Source organism: Bos grunniens, chromosome 29 (assembly GCF_055505025.1).
Source record: "Bos grunniens cultivar Pamir isolate PY7600 chromosome 29, Bosgru_T2T1.0, whole genome shotgun sequence".
NCBI lineage: Eukaryota > Metazoa > Chordata > Mammalia > Artiodactyla > Bovidae > Bos > Bos grunniens.
In genome coordinates, this window is record NC_141193.1 from 50997633 (window position 1) to 51022018 (window position 24386).

Below are 24386 nucleotides of genomic sequence, written 5' to 3' on the forward strand. Positions count from 1 at the left end.
AAACATGCAACTAGAGAAGCCTGCTGCGCTGCTGTGAGGACCCAGAGCAGACAAAGAGATGAAAGATAAACGTGTGCCACCAAGTCAGCGGTAGTTTGTTATACCCCCTCCATAGGTTATTTCACTCATCTTCCCGGATCTGAAAATCATCTTTATGCTAATAAATTCAAAATGTATTTCTTCCTAGGCTGCAGACTCCAAACCCTGCTTGAGCAGATCATGGAGGTAGTCCCTGTCACTTCTGTCCCTCTAAGCACAGTCCACACAGCTGCAACAGTGCTCCTCCAAATCCAATCAGATCACTTAACCTGGTAAATTTCCTTTACTGTCTTTTGGTTTCACTTTTAACAATATCCAAACTCCTTACCTTCATCTATAAAACTCAGACTGATTTGGCTGCCCCTGATGGCCACATCTCCAGCTTTACCTCTGACTCCTCTCTGTTTCAGCTTTCCTGTGCCCTGCTAGTTCCTTCTTGCCTCAGGACCTTTGCACACACTGCTTTCTGTGCCTGGAGTGCTCTTTCTTTCCAGCACCCTCATCCTCTTTCCTAGTTCAGATGTAAGCTTCCCAGACTGCCCTCTCTAAAGTGGACCCCTCCCAAGTTATTTCTAATTTCCATTATTTTCTTTAGTTGCCCTAATCCTGGGACATATCCATCTTACCTGTTAGTTTGGCTTTTGTCTGTCTCCTTGAAATCTAGGCTCCATGGAAACAAGGACCTCAGACCTGTTTGCTCACTGCTGCACCCCAGCACGGACCACAGTGCAGATACACAATAGTTGCTCAGCAAATATTACTTACAGAAATAAATGAATATATAAACAGAACAGACCATGTAGTGGGCTTAACTCTCTTGACTTTGACTATTTTGGTCACAGAAGATTTCATATCCAAATGTCAAGGGTCTCTAACAAACAAAACAATGGTTTTGGGACCATAGCTATGAGGCCCACAGCTGCTTTGGCTTCCTTCTAACAAATGACACTGGAGTAAGGAGAGGGGGAAGGGAGGCTTTAGAAGAGGTGAAGTCGCTCAGTCATGTCTGACTCTTTGCAACCCCAAGGACTATAGCCTACCAGGCTCTTCCATCCATGGGATTTTCCAGGTAAGAGTACTGGAGTGGGTTGCCATTTCCTTCTCCAGAGGAGGATGTGTTATTTAATCCCTAAATGCACCTTATAGCAATAAAGGGGGAGACAAACACTAAATCAATGGACAGTTAAACACATACTTGTTGAACTGTAATTGAAACAGAAGATATTAAGAAGAGGTAGCAAGAATACACAGAAGAGCTGTACAAAAAAGATCTTCACAACCCAGATAATCACGATGGTGTGATCATTCACCTAGAGCCAGACATCCTGGAATGTGAAGTTAAGTGGGCCTTAGAAAGCATCACTATGAACAAAGCTAGTGGAGGTGATGGAATTCCAGTTGAGCTATTTCAAATCCTGAAAGATGATGCTGTGAAAGTGTTGCACTCAATATGCCAGCGAATTTGGAAAACTCAGCAGTGACCACAGGACTGGAAAAGGTCAGTTTTCATTCCAATCCTAAAGAAAGGCAATGCCAAAGAATGCTCAAACTACTGCACAACTGCACTCATCTCACATGCTAATAAAGTAATGCTCAAAATTCTCCAAGCCAGGCTTCAGCAAAACGTGAACCGTGAACTTCCAGATGTTCAAGCTGGTTTTAGAAAAGGCAGAGGAACCAGAGATCAAATTGCCAACATCCACTGGATCATCGACAAAGCAAGAGAGTTCCAGAAAAACATCTATTTCTGCTTTATTGACTATGCCAAAGCCTTTGACTGTGTGGATCACAATAAACTGTGGAAAATTCTGAAAGAGATGGGAATACAAGACCACCTGACCTGCCTCTTGAGAAATCTCTATGCAGGTCAGGAAGCAACAGTTAGAACTGGACATGGAACAACAGACTGGTTCCAAATAGGAAAAGGAGTACATCAAGGCTGTATATTGTCATCCTGCTTATTTAACTTATACACAGAGTACATCATGAGAAACATTGGCCTGGATGAAGCACAAGCTGGAATCAAGATTGCTGGGAAAAATATCAATAACCTCAGATAGGCAGATGACACCACCCTTATGGCAGAAAGTGAAGAGGAACTGAAAAGCCTGATGAAAGTGAAAGAGGAGAGTGAAAAAGTTGGCTTAAAGCTCAGAATTCAGAAAACTAAGATCATGGCATTTGGTCCCATCACTTCATGGGAAATAGAAGGGGAAACAGTGGAAACAGTGTCAGACTTTATTTTTTGGGTTCCAAAATCACTGCAGATGGTGATTGAAGCCATGAAATTAAAAGACACTTACTCCTTGGAAGGAAAGTTATGACCAACCTAGATAGTATATTGAAAAGCAGAGACATTACTTTCCCAACAAGAGTCCGTCTAGTTCCAGTGGTCATGTATGGATGTGAGAGTTGGACTGTGAAGAAAACTCAGCACCAAAGAATTGATGGTTTTGAACTGTGGTGTTGGAGAAGACTCTTGAGAGTCCCTTGGACTGCAAGGAGATCCAACCAGTCCATCCTAAAGGAGATCAGTCCTGGGTGTTCATTGGAAGGACTGATGCTGAAGCTCCAATACTTTGGCCACCTCATGCGAAGAGTTGATTCATTGGAAAAGACTCTGATGCTGGGAGGGATTGGGGGCAGGAGGAGAAGGGGACGATAGAGGTTGAGATGGCCGGATGGCATCACCGACTTGATGGACATGAGTCTGAGTAAACTCTGGGAGTTGGTGATGGACAGGGAGGCCTGGCGTGCTGCAATTCACGGGGTCGCAAAGAGTCAGACATGACTGAGCGACTGAACTGAACTGAATTGTGATTTTCATAAAGAAGGAAAAATTGAGGGGAACAGTAATAGATAACATGTACACAGCACTCGTCAGTCGCCAGGCAATGTCCTAGGCACCTTATGTATATTAACTCTTTCGATGTTTACCTCAATCCTAAGCAGTATAATCACCTTACAGATGAAAACACTGAGGTACAGAGGGGGCATGTAACTTTGCCAAGGCCTGCAGCTGGTATCACAAGAATATTTAACAAAAGTTAACAAAAATTAATCCTGTTTAGTGTTCGCAAGGAAGACTCTCCAGGGTAAGTGACATCCAGCAGAACAGTCCAGGCAAAGAGGCTACTGTGGATGTGTTTTGGGGCAGGTGAAGGTCTGGAGGAGGCTAAGTTGAAGAACTGAAGGGAAAGTAGTGAAACTGGTAAGGCAGGCAGTGGCCATACTAAACAATTTGAATTTTATCCTAAAAACAAGGTACACTTTAAGAAGGGTAGTGATAGGATAAGACTGGAGCTGTTACAAGCTCCCTTTGGCAGCTGCTTGGGAGAAGGGCTTGGGGGCCTGCAGGGCCTACCTGTACGTGGTTAGGAGAGAGGATGGCAGCACAGGTGGAGGAAAATGATTAGATGTTCAATGTTCAGGAGCGAGAAGCCAGAGAATCTGGAAATTGCCTAAGGGATCTGGGAGAGACGGCACTGTTACACAGGGCAGTCCAGGTGTCTGGTTTGGGCGCATGGTCGGATGGCACTGCTTTGAGCAAGATGGGGAAGACTGGAGTTCAGGCCAAGAGGAGATGCGGGTTGTGTTCCTGGCCATTGTGTGGTCCTGGTCCCATGAGTCCCCTAAGCGGAGGGTCGTACAGGCCATGGGACGAGGACTCCGAGGGCAGGGCGGGGTGGAGATGTACACAGGGCAGGTGAGCGCACACAGAAGAGGCTTGCCTGCACGGACCTGCCCGTGTACAAAGAGCAGAGACGGCAGCCCCGGCCCAAGGAGCCCTCCTCTTCAAAGGTCCTGCCAGCTCCAAGTGTTGCTGATCACAGCATCTTTTGACTGTCTCTCAGCATCCCAGACCGAGGCTCTCGCGGGCAAAGCGAGAGACGAAGCACAGACCCCTGAGACCGAGTCAGGTGCAGGCTCACCACTCCGAGCCCGCACATCCCTGGCCCACAGTGTACCTGCAAGAGTTAAGCGCCCCCTCTCCCACGTTTGCTCGGTCTAACCCGCTCGATCGCCTTTTATGGCGCCCGTTGCTCTCTGAGGCCTTTGCACCACCTTCTGACCCGATCCCGCCATGTAGAAATGCTGGGGGTGAGGCGTAAGGGTCCGTCCGGTCTGCAGGGCGGCAGGTCACTTTCGGAAGGGACTTCAAACTTCCCGGCGCCCGGAAGAGGAGGGGATGAGGGTGGGAGGGGCGCGAGGACTAGCCGAGGTGCCTCTCGCCCGGACGCCCCCTTCAGGGGTGGATCCCAGGGTTGCGGGCGCTGCCGCGCTCACCGCGCCCTCCGGCTCCCGGAAACACCGCGCTCCCTCGGCGCTCGCCCTCCTCCGAGGTTCCGGGAGAGCGCGCGGGGCGGCGGCAGCCGCAGCCGGGGCCTCGCGGCGGGGCTCGTGCTTTGTTTGGCCGCGGACTCGCCCTCGGGCGCGCGGCGGCGGCGCGGAGCCCGGGGACCTGCCGGGGTGGCTGCGCCCGGGCCTGCGGTGGAGGAGCGGGCGCAACCCGGGCTCCCGTGCCCGCGGAGCAGCCCAGGGACACGCCAGGCCAGGCACCGGGAGAAAATGGCTGCGGCGCATCACGGTACAAAGACCGGCGGAATGTGGGAGCCACCGGGGAGCCGGCAAAGGGAAAGCGAAACCCGCGGGCTGGGCTGGTGACGGTCGAAGGCGCCGCACCGCCCTCCCGACGCCGGCAGTCCGCAGGCCTGCCTCGCAAACCGGCCCGGCCCAGCCCGGCGCGCCGCAGCTATGGCCATTGCGCACCTTGCCACCGAGTATGTCTTCTCGGACTTCCTGCTGAAGGAGCCCTCGGAGGCCAAGTTTAAGGGGCTGCGGCTGGAGCTGGCCGTGGACAAGATGGTCACGTGCATCGCTGTGGGGCTGCCTCTCCTGCTCGTCTCGCTGGCTTTCGCGCAAGAAATCTCCATTGGTGAGGTCCGGGGCTGGCGGGATCTGGGCGGGCTGGGCCGGCGTTATCAGAGGTGCCCTAGTCTCTGGCTGGAAGTGATTTACCGCGCGCTCCGGGCGGTGCTCGGCCGTTGTCATGGGCATATGCACGTTGGGAAGGAAGGTAGCCAGATTTGATGGTCTGAAGCAGTCTTTGTCCACGTGCTTCCCGCCCCCACCCCCAAACGTGGACTCTGCTCGTATCCCACTCCCCAGTTCGCCAGTTGCCTGCTGCCCACTGATGGCTTACTGGCAATGTGCCCAGTCAGTGCCTACTGCTGACTGTGGCTTAGTGTTCAAGCCTCACTCCTAAGACCGGCGCCGTTGTCACTAGATTTGCCTGGAACAACTGTCTCCTCTCCCCTCCACCCCCACATTTCTGCAGTCACCTAGAATTTGTATCAGAGAAGCTCCTTAGTGTCTAAATGGAGCATATGAGTAAAAGTACCCCAATCAAAGTGCTTTCTCCCTTGTCTTACATTAAATTAACGTGTACTGAGACTTAGCAGCTGCAGGGTTGTGAATGATGGGAAATAACTGCTCTTGGCCAGTATTAGAAGGATATCCAGATCCTCTACCTGGATGGTCTTTTTTTGAATGTGAGATAAATGAATCGCCTCCGTGTAAATTCTCATGTGTTATAGCAACAGTTCTGTGAGATTCTGAAAGTCTGGTGGCCTGGGTAGGATCACGTGGCCACCAAGCGGCTGGTCTTCCTTACCAGCTGTTCTGATTTTGGCGGGGGCGGGGTGGGGGGGTTGGGTTGCCGGGGGAGAGTGAGTCAACAGGAAGGCAGTGTGTGAGGCTATACACAGCTCTGTGGAGCGGAGGTGGCCAGTGGGCTGAAGGATGGGGAAAGCTTGTGTGAGAAGCTGGGCTGGCCTGGGTGAGAAGCCCCTGCCCGTGGGTGGGATGTGGATAAGCAGAATTGACACTTCTGCCAAGATTTTGAGATGGTGGAGAAGGCCCAGTTCCTGGAAGGACAGACACTGCGAGCGAGTATCCTCACTGAGGCAGAAGGATTGGTCAGGGTTTCTGGCATATGAGAATGAATATGGGCCTGAGTCAGTGAGAACAGAACAGAAGACTTGGTTTAAAAAGTGAAAAGTTATGATTTGAGTAGAGGCTGGACTAGCTGAAAACAGCACTTAATAAGTAATAGGCTGAGGGTACTGTGCAAGGTCTGGAGAAGGCAATGGCACCCCACTCCAGTACTCTTGCCTGGAAAATCCCAAGGACGGAGGAGCCTGGTGGGCTGCTGTCCATGGGGTCGCTAAGAGTCTGACAGGACTGAACAACTTCACTTTCACTTTTCACTTTCATGCATTGGAGAAGGAAATGGCAACCCACTCCAGTGTTCTTGCCTGGAGAATCCCAAGGATGGAGGAGCCTGGTGGGCTGCCGTCTATGGGGTTTCACAGAATCGGACACGACTGAAGCGACTTAGCAGCCCCAGCAGCAGCAGCAGCAGTGTGTAAGGTCTGTGAAGGGGAGGAGGTTAGAGTTAGGAAGGATGCCATAAAGATTCAGAATCAGTTGAGGTCTTGTGTGAGTGTGGGCCCCACGACTAGAAGGGAAAGGATGGGAGGTTTCCAGGAGCAGGGAGACACGCTTTTGGGCATATAGCTTTCCAGAGGCCCCTAAGGGCCGAACTGATCAGAGATACCTGAAAGGCTGCAGGCCTAGTGATTGGGGAGTGATATTGACAAAAGTAGTGAAGTTGAGGGAATAGTTGGTTAGAAAAAGGTTACAGTGAGCTTGATTTTGTGATCTGCACCACAGAATTGTTCAACTTGGCAGGAAGTCATCAAATTCATTTTGAAAAGTAGTCTTCAGTTTTCCTTGTCATTGGACAGGCATTGATAGTCAAAGCTTTCCCTCTGCCTTCCTGTGAGTTGAGGCTTCCAGGAGAAAGGAAAACCACAAAGTAGCATGGATCCTGGAGATGATCTGCCCCTTCATTGAATGTTTCCTGAGGACCCAGTGCTGGGCGCTGAGGACCCAGGAGTTGGGGAGACGTGGGCTCTGCCATGGGGGAGCAGCCATCTAATGCCAGGAGCTGGATACCCTCTGTGATCAAACCTTACCTCTAGCCCACGTATTCCAGGGACTCTTAAGAGTGCTGTCAGCCCTTTCTAACTGATGGGCTGTCTGAAAGGCATTTACTTTGGGTAGGTTTACCCAGTGGGAGGCTGAGCTTTTGCTGTTTTTTTGTTGGAGGGTGTTGAAGGAGTTTGAGGTGTGGTCCTCTCCCCGCCCTGTAGGAGTTTACCATCCAGCTGGGCACAGGAACAGACTTGCTGGAGGTAACGTGGTTCAGCAGTGTGTGATTCAATGACAAGGCAGTGTTAAGCTCTGAGCACCAGGTGGCAGGAGCTTGGGTGAAGCTGTCAGCAGACTCCTGTATACTGAGAGCTTCAGGACATTTGACAGGAGGAAGGCAGGACCAGGGATGACGTTAGACAAAGCCAGAAGACAGACTTCAGAGAGGAGCGAAGAGGTACAGGAAAGAGTGCGTGGAACTGGTCTGGTGGGGTCCTGCATGCTCTGGGAGGTGGGAGCAGAAGGGGCTCTGCCTAGCCGTCCGTCCAGCCTTTGTGGGTCATCACAGAGGTGATGTGCTGTGGAAGGGCAGAGCAGGGTGGTGCTCATGGGCACGGTGGAGGGCACACTGGCGGCCTTTGCAGCAACCTGGAGCTGTCACTGCTTATTGGTCCTGACTGCCCTGTGACGGCCGGAATTACAAGCACAGCCATTCTGGAGGGAGTTGCTAGGAGAATCATTTAATTTCTGAGTTGTGGCTGGAGAGTTTTAAAGACTTCTGCAAAGTGAGCTGCTGATGTTGGATTGATGTAAGAATTAAAATAGGCCCCTGGTCTGGTTAAGCCTGATACTTTGCTCAGCTCTTCTAAAGCATTGCGTGCCTGGCTCCCCAAGAGGGTAAGCTGGGTAGGGGGACAAAAAAAACCCTGATTCCACACTATCTGATGCACAGCAGAGGACAGTTTAAATTTGACTGTGACTCTTGGCTGGTAAGACTGTGCGATGGGAGCCAGAGAAGAGGCACTCAGCACTGACCACGTTTTTTCAGCTCTCACTTTTTCTCTCTGCTTGCCTTGCATCATGTCTTGTATACAACAAGTGCTCAATTAAGATGCGGTGAAAGAAATGCAGGAGCATGTGAGAGAGCTCTCCTGGGTCTGCCCTTGGAGAATGGCTGGGCTGAGGCGGGGAGGGGCATCCAGGGAGGGAGGCCAGGCCTCCGTGTCCAGGTCAGAAGCCCATGTCAGGATTGAGGTTGCAGCAGCCAGGTCCCAACCTGGAATTCACCAGCTCGAGGTGAGGGGTCCCTGGTACGGGGAGACTTCCTTGTTGCTGGGTCCCCGTGTCATTTAATAACACAAGGGCTGCTCTGGTGAGGTCAGTCCTGGTTCCCTCCCTGAGGTCCCGCTCTGATGACAGTACTGCAGGATACGGTCAGAGTGGAGGCACCAGTTGCCCCACCTGATTTACAAGCATAGGGTGTGTTGCAAACGCCTCAAATTCCCTTTTACAGCACTTTTGGGGCAAGGGAGAATCTGTTTGAAATGTTGAAGGCTCTGTGGAAGGCGGTTGAGTGTTGTTCTGTATGGCTCAGGCTGTTGAGTGTCATTCTGTGTGGCTTGGAGAACACACGACTGTCACCATATGGCAGGTGCAGGGGGTCAGAGTTCTGTGCCACAAAAGGACCTTCATTTCTAACACACCTTTGCAGATGCCTCTAGAGGTACAGCATCTGTCACCCTGATTATCTCCCTATCTCTATATATTTCTGTATCTAGAGAGAGTTTAGGAAATAGCAGAGTGACAGCTCTGTGTAGAATACAAGCATAATTGGGCCACATGGCCTTCACGCTCTGAAATTCTAGTATTTATCTCAAGCATTGAAGAAACTGATTCCCTAAGCATGTTATTTTTCAACAGACCAAACCCTGAATGAGATTTGTGGTCTTGGGGTCTTTTTCTGGATCTGCAGTGCCATTGGCCTAGGGCTGTACGTGACCCGAGGCCGAGGTATCCTCCCTTGGGGTCTGCTTTGACTCTTGAGCCCCCGTCTGGCACCTTGGGAGATGCTGGGAGGGTGGAGTCCCTGTGTCCCTCCAGTATGCTGGCTGCCTGGTCCCAGTCTGGCCGGACCAGATGAGCAGCAGGGCAACCGCTAGACCCCAGGGAAGGGCATCTGGTCCGCCCAGGGAGCCTGCTCCTCCGCTGCCCTACCGGTGGGCTGCTGTGGTTCTGGATGGAGGGACGTGGTCTCTCAGGGTTAGCCTTCTCTGCTGCTGTCATTCCCGGGCCGGTGCTGGGCCAGCCCCAGGGGGCCGGGGGACAGGGAGCTGCAGCCTCTTGCAGAGCTGTTAGTGCCCTGCTCCCCTCATGTTTCCTCCAGCTGAGTCCGCAGCTCTGTCATCTGCTCTTCTGTGGCTGTGCGTAGGCACACCTTTGGGAATGTGTTCAGGCTGCCTTCAGCGTACAGTGGGTGGCACAGCTGATTGTTCTTTTCAGGCGTGTCTCTAAGAATGGGCTAATATAGGGTCTCAGGGCAAAGGTCCCAAAACAGCACATCCTCAACTCACAGTTTAAGCCAAAACACCAGGGGTGCATCCTGGTCCCCTTCCAGAAGGATGCCTGCTGTCCAGAGAGGGTACATACATACTGATACATGTTTTTCTTTGTTAAATTTTTTTTTTTTTGTATTTTTATTGTTCAGATAGTACCTACATACCTTCTCAGGGTGAAGGATTTATAAGCCTTCCTCGTGTGTTAGGATTTATAAGCCTTCCACTGTGTGTGTCCACAGTGACCACCGTGGACACTGTACAGCTGAAAAGTCCCCTTTCTTTGCATTAATACAAAGTTTAGACACTTTTTTAAACCAAACTGAGTCACGTCATGGTGGTTTGCACTTTCCCACTGAGTATGATATGGAGAGCCTTCTGTGTTAGTACTGAAGTGTCACCTCACTGTTTTTTAACAGACAGGCAGACAGAGATGGGAGAAGGCAATGGCACCCCATTCCAGTACTTTTGCCTGGAAAATCCCATGGAAGGAGGAGCCTGGTGGGCTGCAGTCCATGGGGTCTCGAAGAGTCAGACACGACTGAACAACTTCACTTTCACTTTTCACTTTCATGCATTAGAGAAGGAAATGGCAGCCCACTCCAGTGTTCTTGCCTGGAGAATCCCAGGGATGGTGGAGCCTGGTGGGCTGCTGTCTATGCGGTTGCACAGAGTCGGACACGACTGAAGCGACTTAGCAGACAGAGATACTCCATAGGGTGAAGTGTTCTTTCCATAGTTCACCCAGTCATTTTCCTAGGGATGTGCGTGTAGGTTCTTCCTAATTTTCCATGATTACACACCAGGCTTATTGGTACATAATCTCTGTAACAGCTGCCCTCCTCCCATCATTGAAAGAAAAACAAAAGTTCCCAGAAAGATGGAGCCATTCTCTAGGATAGTTCTACATTCCTGAGTTACTATTTCAAGTAAAAGTCAATGCGCCTGTGTACCCTCCGGCTCCAGCTCCCTCTAAATGTGACTCAGAAGAGGGGAAGAGGAATTTTGATGTGTTCCTTGTTTTAAGAAAGAAATTGCCTCTTTCAGGAGTAAGGTTGCAAGTTTCCATGGACTTTTCTGATGTGTTCTCAAAGCACAGTGTTTCCTTTTAAGCACTTACCCCAAGTTCCAATTTGTTAATTATTTCCATAATTTGTGTTTAATGCTGTCTCCCCACCAGACTATAAGTTTACTGGGGTCAGGGATCATTTATCCTCTGTGGGGTTGACTGCTCTATCCCTAGCGTCCAGCACAAAACTTGATACGTAGTAGGCATTCAGTGGAGTTTGTAAAGGAATGGAATCATTAAAGATGTCAGTAGGATTTTAGCATTTTGGGATCCTGAGTGTTATTCTATTGTCTGTAAGACAGGATTTTATGTATCTTGAAAGAGTTTGTCTTAAAAAAAAAATCACCATCAAAAATATTTGAAAACTCTGTATAATGTCATTGGAGAGAACTGGAGTAACAGTAATAGACCAAAGAATGTGAACTGATGGATAATAAGCAAACATTTAGTCATGATGAGATTGATTTTAAAAATTAACAGAATTTACCCCAATAGCATTTGTTCTGTTTCAATGCCCATTGTTCCCTGACTTTAAAGAACTCAATGACTTAGATCTATATTTAAGTATTTTCAAATCCCTTTCTCTTTTCCAAAGAGAAATGAAAATTCGAAAAGAAGATGAAGTTGTGTGTGGGGGGGAAACTCTATTATTTCGAAACAGATGAAAGTCCTGTCCTTAGCAAAAGCTGAACATATGTCTTGAAATCTTTGCAGAGTCTAGACTTAGATTAGCAACATCCTTTTAGAAACCATTCGAACACCCACCCTTCCTCTGCAGGTTGTTTCCTTGGAGTGCTTTCTTCTCAAACCCCTACCTGGGGCAGTGAGTTTGGTCCAGAGCGGGGGTGCAGTTTGGGAGCACCGTGCCCCAGCTGAGTGAGCTGGACGCAGCCGTGTCCCTTGGGGCTGCCTGGGGGCAGCTGGGACATTGGTTTCCAGGAGAGAAAGCACTGAGGTGAGCCTGGCTCCATGTAGGGCACAGGGTATGTGTTAGCACAGGGGGGGATTCTTCCCACTTATTCATCCTCTCTAAAGCTTGCACTTCTTTTTCTCAAAGGCTGTTTACGTATGTGTATATTTATCTGATTATAAAGATATAACTTCCTGTAGAAAACATGGGCAGTGTAGAACAGAGCAGTAATTCCAGCACTGTTACAACACTGAGGTAACCACTGTCAAATCTTTGTGTGTTTCCCCGAACTCTTTATTGTATGTACATAGCTGACAACTTGTATTCTGCTTTTGAAAAACCAAACTTCATTTCGGGTGATTTTACCTCATTCTTAAATCTGACAAACTTGCCTTTTGTTGGCTACCAAAGGAAACATCGAAAAGGTGTGTGGAAATTGACCCTGTTGCAATTTTTTGCTAATACAAATAGCAATGTGAGAAACACTCCTGAACATAAACCTCTAAACTAAAGGTCTCAGTATTTCAACAAATTGTGTATAAATCTAATTACAAAGTGTGGGAACATTTTCAGGATTCTAGACTTAAATGGCTGGTTGCTCTCTGGAAAGATCATTTGTTGTTGAATCTTCCAGCAGTTTAGGAGGGTCCCCTTGCTCTTGGTTTCCAGAGTGTATGATTTTATGTATCTCATTTACCCAGGTATCTTCTTACATCTAGAAATAAACCGGGAAGTTGACAAGCAACAGACAAAGTGACTGACTTGCCTGCACAGCTTGTTACATCTTTAGTAGATAAATTCCTCAAAATATACTGCTACAGAATTATAGGAAGGGGATCATTACTGGGAATTTGTCAAGTTATCTGACAAACTTCTACATTTCGGGGCTCATTAAATTTACTTTCACTTCATTGTTTTTTGCCTTTTGACTAATTTATTTATTTGGCTGCATCAAATCTTAGTTGCAGCATATCTTGCAATGGGGGACTTGGTTGCCCCGTGGCATGCGGGATCTTAGTTTCCCAAACAGGGATTGAACCTGGGTCCCTTGCATTGCAAGGCAGATTCTTAACCACTGGACCACCAGGGAAGTCCCTCATTTCATATTTTGATGATTGCTATTACTACTATCTTTGTGATTGAGAGAAGGTGGGCGGTTAAGGATGGGATAAACAAAGTGGAAATGCTTTGAGAAAATTACAGCTTCCAAATAGGCTCAGAACATGGTGAATATTCAGTATGAAGGATAAAGAGGTTCTCCATGGACTCATGCTGATGAGATAGACTGGGAGCAGTGCGTCTGCCCTGAGATGCTCTTGAGTAGATACCCCACCATTCTGCTGCTGTGCTGGTGGAGGGGACTTTCCAGATAGTTTTAATTTGCTATGTGTCTGTATGTTTGTGTTAAAGTTCAGAGTAAGAGGAAATTAATACCCTGCCCCCCCCCTTTTTTTTTTAAAAAAAAAGCATACCCCAATCTTGGTCTCTTTACTAGAGGTAACTACTATTACTGTTTAACGTGTATCCTTTTACACTGCTCAATGTTCCTATGGAAAAATCTGATGATATTTAGCATTTTATCAGAGTTAAATTTGTAACAAAATATTATGTCATGTATTAACATTTGCTCGTTTGTGTATAATGTGTCCCAGAGATATTTTGGTGTCTATGTGTAGGTCTGCCTCATTCTTTTTAGTTGCCTATAATTTTCCATTGTATGACTATACCTTAGTTCACTTAACCTTTCTGTTAAGGGACTTATAGGTTCATTCCACTTTTTTCTACTGCAAATAGTGGTTCAATGAGCATCCTTGGATGTGCTTCCTCATGCAAAATGTGTTTCTCTAGGGCAGTGGTTCTCAAACTTTTTGGTCTCAGGACACTTTTATACTCTTACTAAATTTTATTGAGGATTTCCAAAGAGCTTTTGTTTGTAGGTTATATCCATCAGTATCACATTAGCAATTAAAACTGAGAGATTTTTAAAATATTCGTTAATATAAAATACAAGCCCATTACATGTTAACATGTATTTTGCGAAAAAATAAGTTTAAAAACAAAAGCTTAGCAAGAAGAGTGGCATTGGTTCCAAGTTTTGCAAGTCTCCTTAATGTCTGGCTCATTTGAAGACCACAGACCACTGCCTGCTCCTCATTCATTGCACAGTGATACACCAAGTCAGTAGCTTCTGGAAGCTCTATCGAACATACGAGAGAATGAGATTAAGAAGGTAGGTAACAACTTAGTTATATTATGAGAAGAGGGTTCACATCACGAACTGGCTTCAAGAGTCTGAGGTTCTGGACCCCACTTTGAGAAACATTCTCTGGGGTCAAAGAGTTGTGTTTGCGGCTAGCTCCACATGAGGTGTGCACGTTACGTGTTCACAAGGCACTTCCAGTTGCCCTTCAGGGCTCGGTCTACACCCGTCAGGATGTAGGGAGCAGCCCCTTCTCCACTTCCTTCCTGCTAAGCTTTCAGTTTCTCATTCTCTTGATGGAAATCTCATCTCACACATCAACTCTGCTGCTGCTGCTGTCGCTTCAGTTGTGTCTGACTCTGTGTGACCCCATAGATGGCAGCCCACCAGGCTCCGCCATCTCTGGGATTCTCCAGGCAAGAACACTGGAGTGGGTTGCCACTTCCTTCTCCAATGCATGAAAGTGAAAAATGAAAGTGAAGTTGCTCAGTCATGTCTGACTCTGTGCAACCCCATGGACTGCAGCCCACCAGGCTTATCCGTCCAAGGAATTTTCCAGGCAAGAGTACTGGAGTGGGTTGCCATTGCCTTCTCGGACACATCAACTCTACTTCAATTAAAAAAAAAACAACACGGGATTTTCCTGGTGATCCAGTGGTTGGGAATCCTCCTGCCAGTGCAGGGGGATGCCAGCTCCATTCCTGGTTCGGTCAGAGCTCACACCCTGCGGGGCAGCCCGAGCGCTTCAGCTGAGAGTCCGGGGCTGAGAGCCTGGGCACCGCAGCAGGAGGGGCCGCGGCGACCGCGGGAGAAGCAGCCTGGCCACTGATGTAGAAAAAGCCCACGCAAAGCAAGACCCAGGTCAGCCAAGAATAAATAAGTTTTTTAAAATTAAAAAAAAAATTGCTAAAAAAGTACACACAAAGTCTGCTTTGTTAGAATTAAAAATAAAAAGAAACAAAAACAGACAAAACGGCACCTCACTGTTCCAGTCTCTGGTTCCCGGCGTGTCCTGGGATTTCATAACGCGCAGCTCGGGGCTGTCCTCTGACTCTTGGCAGTGTCCAGAGGCTGCTCTGTCTCCAGGCGATTCTCCATTGCCCTCTGGTCTGGAGTGCTTGGTCCTAGAGACTATCAGGTCTCAGTTTGTTATTATTAGCTTATGAAATATTTCCTTCTACAGTCTCTTTTTATCTTTTTTTTTTTCCCAAAGCTAAAAAGTTAAAAAATAAGCTGTTTCCCTTCTGAGCCCTGTTTCCTGCTTAACTAAGTAGCAAAGTGAGCAAGTATAATTTTTTAGGAAATATAAAGATGTCTTTAAGAAATCTTCTTTTAATTTTGAATTAGAGGATAATTTCTTTACAATTCTGCCATACATCAGCATGAATCAGCCATAGGCATATATAGATGCCCTCCCTCCCTCTTCCCTCCCCATCCCACTTCTCTGGGTTGTCACAAAGCAGGAGCTTTGGGTTCCCAGCGTCATACAGCAAATTCCCACTGGCTATCTCTTTTACATATGGTAATTATATGTTTCAATGCTGCTCTCTCAAATCATCCCACCCCCTCCTTTGTGTCCAAAAGTCTGTTATGTCTACTGCCCTGCAAGTGGGATCATCAGTACTTTACATATGCCTTAATATACGATATTTGTCTTTCTCTTTCTGACTTACTTCACTGTGTATAATAGGCTCTAGGTTCATCCACCCCCAATCAGTTCAGTTCAGTTCATTCGCTCAGTCATGTCTAACTCTTTGCGACCCCATGGACTGTAGCACACCAGCCCTCCCTGTCCGTTAGAACTGACTCAAATGCATTCCTTTTTACAGCTGAGTAATATTCCATTATGTATACATACCATAACTTGTTTGTCCTTTCATCTATCAGTGGGCATCTAGGTTGCTTCCATTTCCTAGCTATTGTACATAGTGCTGCAATGAACATTGTGGTATGTGTGTATGGTTTCCCCAGGCTGTTGCCCAGTAGTGGGATTGCTGGGTTATATGGTAGTTTTAATGGGCTTCCCAGGTGGCTCATTGTAAAGAATCTGCCTGCAATACAGGAGAACTGGATTTGATCCCTAGATTGGGAAGATCCCTTGGAGGAGGTCATGGCAACCCACTCCAGTATTCTTGCCTGCAGAATTCCATGGACAGAAGAGCCTGACGGGCTGCAGTCCATAGGGTCTCAAAGAGTCAGACACGACTGAAGCAACTGAGCAGCAGCAGCAGCAGCAGCAGCATGGTAGTTTTATTCCTAGTTTTTTTAAAGGAATCTCCACACTGTTCTCCACAGTGGCTGTATCAGTTTGCGTTCCCACTAGCAGTGTAAGAGTGTTCCCTTTTCTTCACGCCCACTCCAGCATTTATTGTTTGTAGACTTTTTGATGATGGCCATTCTGACGGGTATGAGATGTTACCTCATCATAGTTTTGATTTTCATTTCTCTCTTAATGAGCAGTGTTTATTAGCCATCTGTGTGTCCTCTTTGGAGAAATGTCTGATTAGGTCTTCTGCCCACTTTTTAATTGGGATGTTTGATTTTTGGTATTGAGTTGCATGAGCTGCTTGTATATTTTGAAAATTAATCCTTTGTCGGTTGTTTCATTTGCTGTTTTCTCCCATTCTGAGGGTTGTCTTTGCACCTTGCTTATAGTTCCCTGTAAGTAGATGGTGACTGTAGCTGTGAAATTAGAAGATACTTGCTTCTTGGAAGGAAAGCTGTGACAAACCTAAACAGTGTATTAAAAAGCAAAGACATCACTTTGTCAACAAAGGTCCATATAGTCAGAGCTATGGTTTTTCCTGTTGTCATATACACATGTGAGAGTTGGACCGTAAAAAAAGGCTGAGCACCTAAGAATTGATGCTTTTGAATTGTGGTGCTTTAGAACACTCTTGAGAGTCCCTTTGACTGCAAGGAGATCAAACCAGTCAATTCTAAAGGAAATCAACCCTGAATATTCATTGAAAGGACTGATGCTAAAGCTGAAATTCCAGTACTTTGGCCACCTGATGTGAAGAGCTGACTCATTGGAAAAGACCCTGATGCTGGGAAAGACTGAAGGCAAAAGGAGAAGAGGGTGGCAGAGGATGAGATGGTGAGATAGCATCACTGACTCAGTGGTGAACTTGAGTAAACTCAGGGTGATAGTGAAGGACGGGGAAGCCTGGCATGCTGCAGTCCACGAAGTCACAAAGATTGGACATGACTTAGCAGCTGAACAACAACATGGTTTCCTTCATTGTGCAAAGATTTTTAAGTTTAATTAGGTCCCATTTGTTTATTTTTGTTTTTATTTCCATTACTCTAGGAGGTGGGTCATAGAGGATCTTGCTGTGATTTATGTCAAAGAGTGTTCTGCCTATATTCTCTAAGAGTTTTATAGTTTCTGGTCTTAAATTTAGGTCTGTAATATATTTTGAGTTTATTTTTGTGTATGGTATTAGGAAGTGTCCTAATTTCATTCTTTTACGTGTTTTCCTAACACTATTTACTGAAGAGACTGTCTTTTCTGTATTGTATATTTTTGCCTCCTTTGTCAAAAATAAAGTGCCCATAGGTGCATGGATTTATCTCTAGGCTTTCTTTCTTGCTCTATTGGTCTGTATTTCTGTTTTTGTGCCAGTACCATACTGTTCTGATGACTGTAGCTTTGTAGTATAGTCTGAAGTTAGGAAGGTTGCTTCCTCCAGCTTCATTCTTCTTTCTCAAGACTTCTTTGGCTATTCAGGGTCTTTTTTTGTCTACATACAAAAATCTTTTTTTATTGTTTAACATCTACTCCATCATTGATGATCAAATATGGATGCTCAAAGTTTTTATAACTGCAGTATGGAAGGGTAACTTTTCGGAGCAGGGTATGCTTATTTGCTGTACCCTTTCTTGGCAAGTTTCACCTCTCTTCTCTGACCAGGTTTATTTTGCAAAACAGATAGCCAGGCTATCAAATGAGGTAATTTATGGAGAGAGCCTGGCACATACACCTGTATTGGTTTGTATTCAGTACATGTTGGTTGACTCTAAAACTAGTGACATAAGCTTCTACAATCTGAACATACTTTCCAGTGCTGTGAGCAGCCAGCAAAGCAGAGACAGAGGCTTCATGCTTCTCTTCAGCAATCACACAGATTTGGGCGCTATTCAGACAGGTGCTGGAGGCTCAGCTCACATGAGTTTGGGTGATGGTACCTGTGACTTTCCTGCCTTCCGTTCCCGAGTTCCTTGGTGAGAGGAGAATCCAGGAGCTGATGGTCTTGATATTCTTCTTAATAAGGCTTTGTTCCTTTTGAGTGTCTGTAAACACTAAGCCTTTATGTTCTCCTTTTTTTTTTTTTTTGCACATATTGAAGTGAATTCACTGCAGATGGTGACTGCAGCCATGAAATTAAAAGATGCTTACTCCTTGGAAGGAAAGTTATGACCAACCTAGACAGCATATTAAAAAGCAGAGACATTACTTTGTCAACAAAGGTCCATCTAGTCAAGGCTATGGTTTTTCCTGTAGTCATGTATGGATGTGAGAGTTGGACTATAAAGAAAGCTGAGTGCCAAAGAATTGATGGTTTTGAACTGTGGTGTTGGAGAAGATTCTTGAGAGTCCCTTGGACTACAAGGAGGTTCAACCAGTCCATCCTAAAGGAAATCAGTCCTGGGTGTTCATTGGAAGGACTGATGTTGAAGCTGAAACTCCAATACTTTGGCCACCTGATGTGAAGAGCTGACTCATTTGAAAAGACCTGGATGCTGGGAAAGATTGAGGGCAGGAGGAGAAGGGGACGACACAGGATGAGATGGTTGGATGGCATCACCAACTCAGTGGACATGGGTTTAGGTAGACTCCGGCAGTTGGTGATGGACAAGGAGGCCTGGTATGCTGTGGTTCACGGGGTCGCAAAGAGTCAGACACGGCTGACCAACTGAACTGAACTGAAGTGAGTTCCAGAATAGAAAAATGATACACTTTGAACAGCTGAGGGGCTTCCCAGTTGGCACTGCTACTGCTAAGTCGCTTCAGTCGTGTCCGACTCTGTGCGACCCCATAGACGGCAGCCCATTAGGCTCCCCTGTCCCTGGGATTCTCCAGGCAAGAACACTGGAGTGGGTTGCCATTTCCTTCTCCAATGCATGAAAGTGAAAAGTGAAAGAAGTCACTCAGTCGTGTCCGACCCTTTGCGACCCCATGGACTGCAGCCTACCAGGCTCCTCTGTCCATGGGATTTTCCAGGCAAGAGTACTGGAGTGGGTGGCCACTGCACTAGTGGTAAAGAATTGAGACACAAGAGACATGGGTTCGATCCTAGGTTTGGAAGATCCCCTGGAGTAGGAAGTGGCATCTCACTCCAGAATTCTTGTCTGGAAAATTCCATGGACAGAGGAGCCTGGGCTACAGTCCAGGGGGCTGCAAAGAGTGGAGCACGACTGAGCACAGAAGAACTGAGGGAACCCCCTTCCAGCCCTTCTTGCTTACCAGAAAGGAGCAGCTGTGGATGTGTAAGTGACCAGAAGCCCTGCCACCTTGACTCAGTTTCACCCCTTGTGACATGAAGACGCTGGACTAAAATTAGCTGTTACACGCCCTCCGGTTCCCTTCTGGTTCTGGCACTAGAGTTCACGCCTCGTCTTACCATCTTACTCTTTCTCACCTTCTCACCTTGGTGTCCGTTCACTCACATCCTCCTTCACATGCCTCACTTACTCGCTGAGTGCTGCTCTGCATTTGGGACCTGTCAGTGAAGGAGGCAGACGTGTCCTGGCGCTTGCAGCTTGGCAGAGAAGATGCTTTCCTAATAATTGCAGGCTTCTGGCTGTGATATGTGCTTTGGAACAAGTGCTGTTGGAGATGCGTCGCCCACCCACGGACATTGGAGAGGGCCTTCTAAGGAAGTGACACGTGGCCGAGACACGTGGCCGAGTTGTCGGTGAGTGCACGTGTGAGGCTTTGAGGGGAGAAAGGACATGGTTTCTTGGAGAATGGGAGAGGCTCAGTGTCCCTGGGGCCTGCTGAGTGGGAGGAAAGGGCGAGTGGTTGGTTAGAGAGGCAAGCAGGGCTCCTCGAGGACGGCCTCTTGGGATTTGGATTTTGGAGTTTATCCAGAGTGATTGGAGGGCTTTTTGTTATAAATGACATAGTCAGATATGCATTTGAAAATCTCACCCCAGATACTTTGTGGAGACTGGAATGGAGACATGGAGAGACTAGTCAGGGGCTGTAACGGTTAAGTTCAGGATCACTGACTGTGCCCTTGGAGGACGGGGATTGTCACATGTGTCTTGGACTCACTGTGAGGCTTCATGTAGGGGCACATGGGTCACCAACGTTTCTCAGGAGCCGTTGCTGGGAGCTCTGTGGGCACACTGGACGCCTCTGGTTGTGCTGGGATGCTGAAGCTAGTTGGGGAAGGCCCCGAGTTGGCCACATTCAGAGGCTCTGCTCTGGGCTCCATGGTGTCTTTGAAGCCTGGCCCCAGGTGGGCCCCAGGAGCCTCTCCGACAGGAAGCTCTGTCTGCCGGGGCCTGGGAGATGCTGCAGCTCTGGGAGGCTCTGGCCTAGGTCCTGCAGGCGAACAGCCAGCAGGGCTAGGGTGCGGAGGGAAACGCTGCTTCTCGGCTCTGCACCAAGGCAGCTGCTCCCAATCTCTTCCCTCCCCTGCTGTCCTGAAGACCGGTATTAATAGCTGCTGTGCGTATACACACACACACACATATTAGTATTTTTATTTTTAATTTAGTTTTTAAATTTGGCTATGCCACCCGGCATGTGAGATCTTACTTCCCCAACCCAGGATTGAACTTGTGGCCCCTGCGTTGAAAGCGTGGAGTCTTTACTGGACCATGGGAAGTCTTAAGTGAAAGTGAAGTCGCTTAGTCATCTCCGACTCTTTGCAACCCCTTGGACTGTAGCCCACCAGGCTCCTCTGTCCATGGAATTTTCCAGGCAAGAGTACTGCAATGGGTTGCCATTTCCTTCTCCAGGGGATCTTCCCAACCCAGGAATTGAACCCTGGTCTCCTGCATTGCTGGCAGATGCCTTACCACCATTTGAGACACCAGGGAAGCTTGAAGACTTTACTTTTTCAGAACAGTGCTAGTTTTGCAGCGAAACTGAGGGGAATGTACAAAGATTTGCCATATACTCTCTGCCCCTACACATGCACAACCTTCTCTGCTACCAACATTTCCCTCATAGTACATTCTGTGGATTTGGAAAAATGTATAATATTGTATATCCATCATTATGGTATTACACGGAGTATTTTTTCACTGCCCTCAAATTCCTCTGTACTCTGCCTATTCAGCCTCTACCATATAACCCTTGGCAACTACTGACGTTTTTTTTTTAGGGTCCATAGTCTGGTCTTTTCCTCAGTGTCATAGACTTGGAATCACACAGTCTATGTAGCATGTTCAGACTGGCTTCTCTCACTCAGTGATATGCAGTCAGGGTTTCTCCATGTCTTCTCATGGCTTGATAACCATTTCTTTTTAACACTGAATAATATTCCATCATTTGGACATAGCACTGTTTATGCCATTACCTGCTGAAGGACATCTTAGTAGATTCTGAGTCTTGGCAGTTACGAACAAAGCTATAATGAACATCCACATGTGAATTTTTGTGTGGACATGAGTTTTCAGGTCCTTTGGGTAAATACCAAGGACCATGATTGCTATACAGTATGTTCAGCTTTGTGCAAAGCGGCCAAACTGCTTTCCAAAGTGATTGTCCTCTTCTGCATTCTGACCGGCACCTAACGAGAGTCCCTGTGGCGCCAGCCCTCACCAGTGTTCGGTGCTGTCTGTGCTCCAGACTGTGGCCATTCTAATGGTGTGCACTGGCATCTTGTCGTTTTAGTGTTTATTTCTCTGATGACATATGATACGGAACATCGTATCATATGCTTATTTTCTATCTGCATATCTTCTTGGGGGAGGTGTCTGTTTAGGTCTTTAGCCCATTTTTTGAGTTGTTTCTTATTGTTGAGTTTTAAGAATTCTTTGTGTGTATATAAATATTTTAACTGAAGTACTATTTGGTTTATAGTGTGGTGTTTCTGGTGCACGGTAAAGTGATTCAGCCATGTGTATATACATTTTTCAAATTCTTTTCCATTTTAGGTTATTATAAGATCTTGAATATACAGGAGGACCTTGTTGTTTACCTATTTTATATATAGTAGTTTATATGTAAAAGTGAAAGTCGCTCAGTTGTGTCCGACTCTTTGTAACCCCATGGACTATATAGTCCATGGAATTCTCCAGGCCAGGATACTGGAGTGGGTAGCCATTCCCTTCTTCCCTCATAGCTCAGTTGGTAAAGACTCCACCTGCAAGGGAGGAGACCCCGGTTAGATTCTGGGTTGGGAAGATCCGCTGGAGAAGGGATAGGCTACCCACTCCAGTATTCTTGGGCTTCCCTTGTGGCTCAGCTGGTAAAGAATCCGCCTGCAATGTGGGAGACCTGGGTTCGATCCCTGGGTTGGGAAGATGCCCTGGAGAAGGGAATGGCTACCCATTATAGTCTTCTGGCCTGGAGAATTCCATGGACTGTATAGTGCATAGTATTGTGAAGAGTCAGACATGACTGAGCAACTTTCACTGTCTCTCCAGGGGATCTTCCCAACCCTAATCTGCTCATCCCAAACTTCTAAATTTATCCTCCTCACCCCATCTTGACTTTTTCTTTGGTAACCATTAATTTGTTTTCTACATCTGTGAGTCTGTTTCTGTTTTGTAATTAAGTCACTTGTATCACTTTTTTATATTTCACACGTAAGTGTTATTATATATTTGTCTTTGTCTGACTGACTTCATTGTGTATGATAATCTCTAGGTCCATCCATGTTGCTGCACATGACATTGTTTCATTCTTTTTTATGGCTGAGCAATGGTTCATTGCATGTATATACACCACATCTTCCACATCTAAGGAATTCTTTGCGTATGTTCAGTAGCAGTCCTTTATTACATGAAGCCATTGGGTATTGGCACCGCCTGTGTGCTAGGTCCATAAAGCGTGATATTTTTCTCAGCAGAAATTCTTCAAAAAAGTTCGTATTTTCATTTTGGGGAGACTTTGGAATATTGGTTAAGTTATGAGTTTGGAGATAGACTTCGTTGGTTCCAGTCCTGGCACATCACAGACACATTCACTGTGAGATGTTGGGCAAGTTACGTGATTTCTCTGTGTCCTGGTTTCCTCCTCAATAAATGGGGTAATACTAGCGAACCTGTCTCACAGGATGGTGAGAATTAAATGTTCACACCATGGGCCCTAGAACCATGTCTGGGACATAATAACCATTCAGTCGCGGTTGGCTGCCCAGCGCCCTCCAGCACTGTATGACTGACAGATGAGGGCCTGCCGTCAGTAGGGGCCAGATTAACACACTCAGGGGTGCGCAGGGCAGGGCTGTAGCGCAGCTTTGATTCTGCAGCCTGAGTTTTCGGACATTGCTGTGTACTTTGCCGGAGCAGCACACTGAAAGCAGAGTGAGCTTGTACCCAGCACAGACGCTGCTAGTTTGTTCTGGATCTCGACCCTGTTCCCCACTCTTGGGACCATCTTCCCACTCCCGAGACCATCTTCCTCACCTCTTGCTGGGGAGGGTGCCTGTTCTGTTGAGTCACAACCAGCCCCATCCTCAATTTAGCCCTGCAGCTTCAGTGGGGCATCAAGACCATGGGTGTGTGAATGACAGCCCCAAGGATCTTGTTAATAAAACACAGCACACCTCCCACCACCCATCCTGCCAGACCTCCTGGTGATTATCAGAGCATCAAGTCTAGACTTCCCAGCATGTCACCCCATGGTGTCCTTTATCTGATCCCCACCTGAACTCTGTTCCAGGCACAGTGGTCTGCTTCCCTTTGTAACATGTGCTGAACTTCAGAGACCAAGCCTGGGACTTCCCTGGTGGTCCGGTAGCTAAGACTTGGCTCCCAGCTTGGGGAGCCCGGGTTTGATCCCTGATCGGGGAGCTAGATCCCACATGCTGCAGCTGAGTTTGCATGCCACAACTGAAGATCCCGCGTGATGCAGCTAAGACCCCGTGCTGCCAAGTAAATAGATAAATAGATACTTTAAAATAAATAATCAAAGACTCAGATCCTTTCTCATGCTTTTTCGCAGCCTGGGTTTTCTCCTTTCCTCCCTTTGAGTATGATTATCTGCCATGGCTCAGCCTTCATGCAGTCTTTTTGTCTGTTAATCATTAGTGGTTCATATTCTTGGCCTCCTCCGCTGGACTATAGTCTCTTCAAGGACAGGGTCCATGCTTTCTTTGTCTCTGACTCCTCTGTGGTCCCATGCCCGATAAATGCTTTTGGGGTTGAGCTCAATACCATCGAGGTCTGAGTACCTTATGGAGTGCAGCTGTGCTCTGTTGTGCCAAAGAGAAACAGAAAGAACTGCCCTTGGGGAGAACAGGGTCCTTGGCACAAGGCTGCTGGCACGAAGACTCTGTGGCCTTAAATACCCAGCTCAGAGAAACTAAGATGTCTCTCTTCTTTTAGTTTTTTGGCTGCACCATGAGGCATGTGGGATCTCAGTTCCCCGACTAGGGATGGAGTCCGTGCCCCTGATTGGCAGCGTGGTTTCTTAACCATGGTACTGCCAGG

At 47.2% G+C, this 24386-nt stretch overlaps 1 protein-coding gene across 11 annotated transcripts in view; it reads left to right on the forward strand.

Annotated features, from left to right (window-relative positions):
* Nucleotides 1–4229: 4229 nt before the first annotated feature.
* The window catches only part of PANX1 (pannexin 1), a 59206-nt gene continuing 39049 nt past the window's right edge, over nucleotides 4230–24386 (forward strand). For 3 of the 11 annotated variants that reach the window (XR_015157679.1, XR_015157680.1, XM_086384031.1), the window contains exon 1: nucleotides 4372–4975. Coding sequence is in view for 3 of the 11 variants with exons in the window: in XM_086384027.1 (XP_086240153.1) it covers nucleotides 4795–4975 (181 nt within the window). In the remaining 8 variants the exon portion in view is untranslated. Of the gene's footprint in view, nucleotides 4976–5826; nucleotides 5879–24386 lie in introns of those variants that run through there. The other 8 variants (XR_015157675.1, XR_015157676.1, XR_015157678.1 and 5 more) reach the window with 7 other exon arrangements.